Source organism: Jaculus jaculus, chromosome 16, assembly GCF_020740685.1.
Source record: "Jaculus jaculus isolate mJacJac1 chromosome 16, mJacJac1.mat.Y.cur, whole genome shotgun sequence".
In the NCBI taxonomy this organism is placed as follows: Eukaryota; Metazoa; Chordata; class Mammalia; order Rodentia; family Dipodidae; genus Jaculus; species Jaculus jaculus.
In genome coordinates this window covers 2,647,457-2,656,666 of record NC_059117.1, presented here as the reverse complement: position 1 = coordinate 2,656,666, position 9,210 = coordinate 2,647,457, and the positions used below count along the sequence as shown (strand labels likewise).

Here is a 9,210-nt window from a genome sequence, read left to right as displayed (position 1 = left end):
AGGACATTTAGATTTTAAATGCGCAAAGCTTGATTTCTGTGCAACTGTGTACATAAGTTTTCTATTCCCAAGCTTTGACTTAAACCTGAGCACTGATAACATTGTTACTTGGAAAACTGACATTACACAAAGCAGACATGGGTGCTTAGCTGTTTCTAACTCTCTGATCAGGATGCCCCAGCTGAGAGTAGATATGCCATATTGTAAATATCAAATCAAAAAACACCACAAGCATTTTAAAAAAGGAAGTTTATTGGTCTTTAAATGGCTCAAGTTGCAAATAAAGGAATTGGGTCGTGGCATCAGCCTAAGACATTGATGCATCTTTGTCACTTGGCTTCATAGCACCTCGGTACCCAGGAGAGGAAAGGTCTCAAAGCAAAGTCTCAATGTTAGTGGTTAGGCCCCCTGGTTCAGTATGACTGTACTGAGTACATGGAGGTTGCTGGGCCTGCTGGCCAGTGTCACACTGGGACCTTTAATTCTGCACATGGCATAACCTGTGAAAATAGGAAGTCAAACTCTTTAAGGACAAGTATTTACGACAAGCTGGAGAGAATATCTAGATTCAGAGTAGTTACTACAGGCCCATGTTTGGTAACTTTACATACATACTTGTTACCTGGAATGTCTGAACACATCTTCTGACCTTTGGAAACTAGGACTGTGTAACAAGAAAGAAAAACTAATGAATCAACTGTCTTAGCTCCACAGAGGGGAAAAAAGTCTGACACTGGTTTGTCCCCACTGAGACTGCGTTCCAAACAGCATGCGTGGGCCCTTCCCGGGTGCGTGGCGTGCGCCAGTGTCCTGCACTGTATGCCAAGTCTAAGTGCCTCATGCTAACTTTAGAAACTGAAGGTCCTGTACTCTTCATTGCAAACATCAGCGGACCACCAAGACTCCCAGTCACATCGAAAACCTGGTGTCACCGGGTGGAGAGGCAGGTGGCAAAACACCAGTGAGTCCCAGGTGAGTCAGCACTGCTGCCGGTCTCTCCTGGCCACCCGGAGACGACAGCCGCAACACCAATGCGCTCAGCACGCGTAGGTCACTGCCAGGACCAGCACCCGGGAGAGAGGGTTCGCTCACACACGCGACAGTGCCAAGTCCTCACAGTGCAGCGTCGTCTTACACGCGCTCTAGCCCTCTTCTTAACTACCGCATAGTTTATTAAAATCAGCAAAGGAGCTCTGGAACTCTACTCTTAAGAACCAGAGTATGGCACATATTTTCAATTTGGACAGACTATTAGTAGACACACCAATTTCTCAAGAATCTTCTATACACTAGCTATACTCTATCTAGGAGAGATCTTTGCTCACCCAGACATATGGGGCCATGAGTGGCCCACAGGGCTAGGGACAACACACCCAGAATGATGTAACTGGCTATTTTTCAGTTTCTGAATTAAGGCATATTCAAAAATTTCCATGTTCATGTTCACACCTCTTTTCTAAGTTAACCACCAGATAACTATGCAGTTTCACAAAGAATGACTCTCAGGTTTTACTATATGCAACAACCATGCTATTACCTTCTTCAATATTTTGCATAATAATGGTTTAAGAAGTGGTACAGCTTAGCATTTTCACAACTGTCATCTCTCTCAGGCAGTGGCAGACTAAGCCATTTTCAAGTGGTCAGACACCAGAGGAAGTGGCCTGTCCTCTGAGACCCCTGCCCCACCTCACCTCTGATTTAACAGTTCAGGAAGGAATGCCCAAGAAACACTACCCCACACGCTACCTTCAGGGCTCATACGCATCAGCAGTTATGAAATAAGCTGAACTCGCTTCTTGGTGAAGCCACATTAATTTCTTTTTGAAGTGAATTTGACTTTCAGTGCAGTTCCAATTCATGCTTTTAGTGATACATAACAATTTCCAAAATGCTAAAGTAACTCCAGTCACTGAGCCTTCAATGGCAACACTTATAAATTATATTTATTAGTATGTCAAGGTAAGAAAGGAGTTGGGCTTTGATTATAAAATGCAGCATCTTTCTCTGATTCTCTTGGCTAAACTTTTCCTCTTCTTTTTTCCATTCTTTTCTTTGCTGTCTTCCATCTTTCTGGCTCGAATTTCCCTCATTAGATCAAAAAATACCTAGAAATAAGAAAGTAGAGTAAGTAAAGCAGCAGATAACATGAACTTACTATTTCTCTACATCACAATAAACCTTGGTGATAATAGAACATTTTTCAAAGTGCTTTTTAATTCCTCAAGGACTCAAGGCTTATTCACAGCCAGGCATGATGGCGCATGCTTTTCATCCCAGCACTTGGGAGGCAGAGGTAGGAAGAAGAGTTGGAGGCCGCCCTGAGACTCCATAGTGAATTCCAGGTCAGCCTGGACCAGAGCGAGAGCGAGAGCAAGACCCAATGGACTGGTTATGTGTGCACTTTGTGATCAACAAAGGTGTTCAGCTAATTCATAGCGAACAGTGATGTTTATAATGAGAGAAATGAGTACAATGACCACTGCTCACCAGTTAAGCTCTGACCACTAGTGTTCTGTTCTCTCATGCCGAAGGCCTGGGAGGATATGGCCTCATAGGACCCATAAGTAGTGGTGTGTGTATGAGAGGGAGGTGACAGAAATGGATGAGTAACTGTTATAGTGTGCACGTTTGTATTCTTTTTTGGTACTTTGAGATCTTGTTAATGTAGCCCAGTCCCTTGTGTACCCCTCACAAGTACTGTGAGAAGACCCTTGGAAGACTGGTTAATTTCTAATGTGAGATGAGCCTCTCGTGATTCCCTGTTAGAAATCACCAAGGTCATTTTAACTGGGAAACACGGTGAACAACTTTCAGTTGAATTGGAGAATTTAATGATCAGTGCTAAAGGAAGACCTGTTTCAGCTGGCGGATAAAGGGGATTAATAACGGGGAGGATGAGCCACACAGTGACAACCCCTAAGCGCAGGGCTTCTTCCAACTCCCCTTTGCCTCCCCACCCTCTGCCTCCCATGCCCTGCTCATTTTAGGGCAACCACATGTTTACAGAGTTTGGCTTTTCTAGCCCTAGGCTAGACCATACAGAGCTCCTCTGTGTGTTTGTTCTGTCTGCCTTTATTCTCATTTATGTGAGAAGAGGGAAGTGCTAGGTTTGATCTCCAGCACAGACTAAACCAGATGTGGCAGTGCAGGCACACCTGTCATCCCAGTGCCTGGAGGAAGAGGGTCGGGAGTTCAAAGTCATCACCTTAATATAATATCTGAAGCTCTGCAACGGTTACAGCAAAGGGTAGGGAAGACGTCCAGATGTAGGCATAGGAAAGGACTTTCTAAATATCATTTCAGTTGCTCAGGAAGTAAGGATACATCTAACAAAGGAAATTTCAAGAAACTAAAAAGCTTCTGCGCAGCAAAGTAAACAGTTAAGTGAGCTAAGATGCAGCATGGAGAATGAGAGGAAATCTTTGCTAGGTATGTATCTGACAGAGGACTAGTAGCTAGAATATATAAAGAACTAAAAGAAAAAAGAAAAAAATCAAAACAAGTAATCAAACAACCTAATCAACAAAAATGCTACTGAACATTCTTGAAAAATGAAATATAAATGGCCAATAAATACATAAATATACTCAACTTTCCTAGCCAACAGAGAAATGCAAGTCAAAACTACACTGAGATTCCATCTTCCCCCCAGTGAGAATGGCAGTCATTAAAAATAGAAATAATAGGGCTGGAGAGATGGCTTAGTGGTTAAGTGCTTGCCTGTGAAGCCTAACGACCCCGGTTCGAGGCTCAATTCCCCAGGACCCACGTTAGCCAGATGCACAAGGGGGAGCACGCGTCTGGAGTTCGTTTGCAGTGGCTGGAGGCCCTGGCATGCCCATTCTCTCTCTCTCTGTCTCTTTGTCTCTCTGTCACTCTCAAATAAATAAAAATAATAAAAAATTAGAAGTAATGACAAATGCTGGCAAGGATGTAGATGGACACACTATTGGCTCAGGGCACTAGTACGGCCACTATGGAAGTCAGTGTGGAGGTTTCTTGAAGACCTAAAAGCAGAACTAGCATATGGCTCAGCTATACTTCTCCTGGAATTTACCCGAAGGACTCCAATCCTACATATCATGGGATGCTTGCACATGAATCTTTACTGCAACACAACGGCTAAGCTATGGAAATAACTTTGGTGTCAGTAACAGAGGAACAGATAAAGAACATGACATACACATACACGGTTTTCAGGCATAAAGAACACAGTTATGTGATTTTCAGGAAAATGCATATATCTGGAGATAATCACATTAAATGAATGAAGCCAGTTTCAGAAAGACTAATACTGTATGTTTTCTCTGCTATGTGGTTTGAAAACTGTACCGAGATACACAAAGCACGTATGACATGAAAGGAGAAGTCAGCTGTCTACCGGAGCAAGGGGACTAATGGAGAAGAAGGGGGCAGGAGGATATGGGCAATGTGCGCAACCTGCAATGTGAACGTGGGCTCAGGAGATGGCTCCGCAGGTGAAATACTTGCCACACAGGTGTGAGGACCTGAGTTCAGATTCTCAGAATGTATATGAACTGCTAATTCCAGTCTTCCTAGGCAAGCAGGGAGGCAGAGACAGGAGACTCCCAGGAAGCCTGCAGGCTAGCTAGTCTGGCATAAGCACCAACGAGCAAGAGACCCTGACCATGCCTCAAACAAGGTAGAAGGTGAGAAGCAATAGCTGAGATTGTCCTCTGACTTTCATGCAGGTACCATGCCATCACCCTCCCCCCATTTAACAAAAAGTTCAAGGTCATCCTTGACTACACAGTCAGTTTGAGGCCAAGCCTAGATATATGAGACCTTGAAGCTCTATTAATATGGGAAAAGTGAGCAAATTTTTATTAACATTTTCCATGATTATAGAAAGTATCCCATAGTAATACCCCCCCCCCAATTTCCCCTTTGAAATTCCATTCTCCATCATATCCCCTCCCCATCTCAATCAATCTCTTTTTTATTTTGATGTCATGGTCTTTTCCTCCTCTTATGATGGTCTTGTGTAGGTAGTGTCAGGCACTATGAGGTCACGGATATCCAGGCCGTTTTGTGTCTGGGGGGAGCACGTTGTACGAAGTCCTACCCTTCCTTTGGCTCTTACATTCTTTCCACCACCTCTTCCGCATTAGATCCTGAGCCTTAGAAGGTGTGATTGAGATGCTACTCAGTACTCCAGCCAAAAGTGAGCAAATTTTAACTTTCCTTAGATATATGTATGCCAGCCTTTAGCAACTGGAAATAAATAGGGACAAGAGTGAAATGGACTTCATGTCCTCCTTACACTTCTGTGCTATCACTAAGTGTGCATTCACATAGTACTTGCACAATAAAAGTACAACATAAAATGTTTTCCAAAAAATACAGTACAGGCCTACTAAAATTCTTTGCCCACACACAGGTGCCTCTCTTCACAATACATTCTAGTTCCCTTTGCACACCTACTTGTTTAAGTTCTTACAGAAATTCTGGACTTCTGGATAAGATGGAAGCCTCACCAATGAAACTCAGGGAGAGAAAACAGTTAAGATAATGCCCAGCAAGCTCTTCCTACGAGAGACAAGCCCTGCAGATGAACTAACACAGCACGTGAGCTCTGCAAGGGAGGCAGGGGCGTCCACTGCCAGTCAGCCGCACCTGCATGCCCAGCTGAGCCACGCGGCGCCAGCTGTCGGGTGTGCTCCTGCTTGCACACCAGCCCTGCTAGGAGAGCAGTGGAAGCCCCAGGAGACAGTTTCTCACACACCAGCCCTGTGGGATCACGAAGCAGCAGCCAGAGCAGAGGGCACGGGAGCTTCTCAGCGCCTCTCCCCACGCCAGTCCCAGGAACAGAATAAAGTTGAAGCCTAGGGGGTCACACACCCCCCACACATGCCCAGCCCTGCCAAGGCCCAGAGTGCACCATGGAGGGAAGTGGGCTAACTCACTTTGAACCCTATGGGGACATCGTGCCACCCCAAATCTGGAAGTAAAAGCTCACCTATCAATGCAGTCTGCTAAGTGCAATGTCACACACTGAAGGGAAAGGGTCCAAAACACATCCAGCAATGAAACACTTTCAAAAATCTTTTCATTCATTTACTTGAGAGAGAGGGAGATTGTATGTGTGTATGGGCACACCAGGCCTCTTGTTGCTTCAAACAAATTCTAGACACATGTGCCACTTTGTACATCTGGCTCTATGTGGGTATTGGAAAATCAAACCCAGTCCATCAGACTTTGTAAGTAAGCGCCCTCAACCATGGAGCCATCTCCCTAGCCCCTATGGTTGTCCTTTTAAACTTAATGTATTAAGTAGAATATGCCCTCCTCTTGCCAGTGTTTGGCATTCTTCTGTTGCTGTTATCGATCTGATGTTGGCCAGGAGGTAATGTCCACCCTCTGTTCATTCCATTGTTTTATCCTGCTATCATGGAGCTTCCCTTCGAGTCTGTAAGCCAAAATACCCGCACCTACCCTATAAGCTGCTCTTGGTCGGGTGTTTTCTGCCAGCAATGCAAATCTGTCTGCAACAGTAATACTGGTACAGAGAAGTAGGATCTTTGCTGCCAGAAACCTGTACGTGTGGTTTTTGGCCTTTCTGAAGTGTTTTTCAAGAGGAATGTGGAAGGATTTGAAACCTTGGCCTAAGAGATGCCTTGCAGTGCTGTAAGTAGAGCTTGATAGACCATTCTGGTAGAGCTTAAAGACCTGAATGCAGTAAGAACTATGGACTATGAGATCTGGCTTATAAGGGTGAGAAAGAACTCTGTAGGGACTGGGCTGGAATTAGTTTGAGTGAGAGGTCTGCTGTTATGCTCATGTCCTGAGAACTTGAGCAAGGTTTCATTACGTAGAAATGGACTGGTGTGAGCAGAGGGATATGGCACAGAAAATATGAAATCTTTGGGCCAAAAGTTCTGCTTCTTAAGCTTCAATTCTATGAGAGATTACAGCCACTGAGATTGGGCCAGCTGACCTGCACTGGGACAAGCAGAAGCATGCAGACTCTTTTGAAGGGGCCTGAATGGTGAAGGAGTGTCCTGTTCTTCAAAGTTGGTTTTATTCCCTGCTGGATTAACAAGTTGGCAGACCACCTGCTTTATGGAGTATGACAAATGCACGAAAGAGAGGGTCATTGCATTGGCAACACAGTTTGGTATTTTAGAAATGACCATGGGCAGTGTAAAGCACCCTTGTTGGAATACTTGTGTGGAGCCTGATGGAGTCATGAGATGAACCGTGGGTTGCAGTGGAGACCCAACAGAGATGCCAGAACCATAGGATGGCTGCCAAGGAGAGAGCTGCTAGCATTAGATGGAGTTTTCCAGGACTGTGAGTAGCCTAGATGGCTGGGATTAAAGGTGTGTTCCACCATGCCCAGTGAAGAATAACTTTTTTTTTTTTTTTGAGGTAGGATCTCACTCTAGTTCAGGCTGACCTGGAATTCACTATGTAGTCTTAGGGTGGCCTTGAACTCATGGCGATCCTCCTACCTCTGCCTCCTGAATGCTGAGACAAAAGGTGTGCGCCCCCATGCCCGGCCACCTTTTTATTTGAGAGAAAAAGTGGGAGAAAGAGAGAGAGGGAAGGAGGGAGAAAAGTGGCACATTAGGGCCTCCAGCCACTGCAAACAAACTCTAGACATGTGTACTATGTTGTGCATCTGGCTTATGTGGGTCCTGGGGAATTCAATCTGGGTCCTTTGACTCTGCAGGAAAGTGCCGTAACTGCTAAGCCATCTCTCTAGCCCAACATTTTTAATATATTGTACTTGGGCATTCAGTAATGATATAACCAATGTATATTAAATTTCTATTTGGGTCTCACTGCTACATAAAACAGAGCCAAGTTAAATCAAACCAATTACTTAAGCATGACATCGAGAGCCACACCTTACCTTGTCCACATTGGCCCGAGTCTTTGCAGATGTTTCCACATAGTTCACATTCCACTGGTCAGCTCTGGATTTTGCCTCTTCTACAGAAACCTGCCTTTTATCTTCTAAATCTGACTTGTTACCAACCAGTAGAAATGGAACATTCTCATCTTCTTTTACTCTTAAAATCTGCTCCCTAGACAAGTAAAAATAAAAAAGAAATAAATATTAGCATAAGGTGTACAGGTTAAAAATCACAAATAGTGGCTGAGTGTGGTGGCACACACCTTTAATCCCAGCACCTGGGAGGCAGAGGTAGGAGGATTGCCAAGAGTTCAAGGCCATCCTCAGACTACATAGTGAATTCCAGGTCAGCCTGGGCTAGAGTGAGACCCTACCTCGAAAAACAAAACAAGTCACAAAATATCAACTAGCCATTGGCAATCAGAATTTACTCACCATTATTTATGTTTCTATTCAACAATAAGCTCATCTATTACCTGGTAGAAAAATAATAAACACATCATCTTTATGCTACCACCAGTTAATTTACAGTCCCTTAAATAATGGTGGAAAATACACCAAATAGGAGAATATAAACATGGTAGTAGCACAGAATGTGAGTCTGTATGATGTCAGGTATATTCCAGCTTCCCTGACTATATATGAATGTGAATGTAATTCATGCAGCAGGCATCATACACTGCTACTCAAATCCAAACTTTATTCAGGCTTTCTTAATTATGGAGTTCTTTAAAAAATATTTAATTTTTATTTATTTGAGACAGAGAGAATTAGGTGTGCCAGGGTCTCCAGCTGCTGCAAATGAACTCCAGACGAATGTGCCACCTTGTGCATGTGGCTTATGTGGGTCCTGGGGAATTGAACTTGAGTCCTTTGGCTTTGCAAGCAAGCACCTTAACTGTGAAACCATTCCTCCAGTCCTCATGTGATTCTTGTATTTAAATTTATTTATGAGCCATGGAAAATATCCCCCGTTTACAAATAAAGACACTTAGAAAGATCAAGTAAGTTGTTCAACATTCCTCAGCTAGTGAGTGATGAGTCAGGATTGAACCTAGAGCTCTTGGAACAGTTACTAAATTGTACAATTTCCAAGACACTCCTGGTGCTCATTCTATCTTATCTAATCTTATTTATTTAGGGTTTTCTGAGGTAGGGTCTCACACTAGCTCAGGCTGACCTGGAATTCACTATGTAGTCTCAGGATGGCCTCGAACTCATGGTGATCCTCCTACCTTGGCCTCCAGAGTGCTGGGATTAAAGGCGTGCGCCACCATGCCTGGCTCTTTATTTATTTATTTGAGAGAGAGACAGAGAAGGAGAAA

The 9,210-nt window shown here is 44.0% G+C and overlaps 1 protein-coding gene across 1 annotated transcript in view; it reads right to left on the bottom strand.

Moving 5' to 3' along the window:
* Positions 1 to 234: 234 nt before the first annotated feature.
* The window catches only part of Rala (RAS like proto-oncogene A), a 43,225-nt gene continuing 34,249 nt past the window's right edge, over positions 235 to 9,210 (bottom strand). The window contains exons 4-5 of the mRNA XM_045136138.1: positions 7,883 to 8,057; positions 235 to 2,108 (exon numbers count right to left, since the gene is read on the bottom strand). Coding sequence (XP_044992073.1) covers positions 1,986 to 2,108; positions 7,883 to 8,057 — 298 coding nt within the window. The 3' untranslated portion in view covers positions 235 to 1,985. The remainder of the gene's footprint in view (positions 2,109 to 7,882; positions 8,058 to 9,210) is intronic.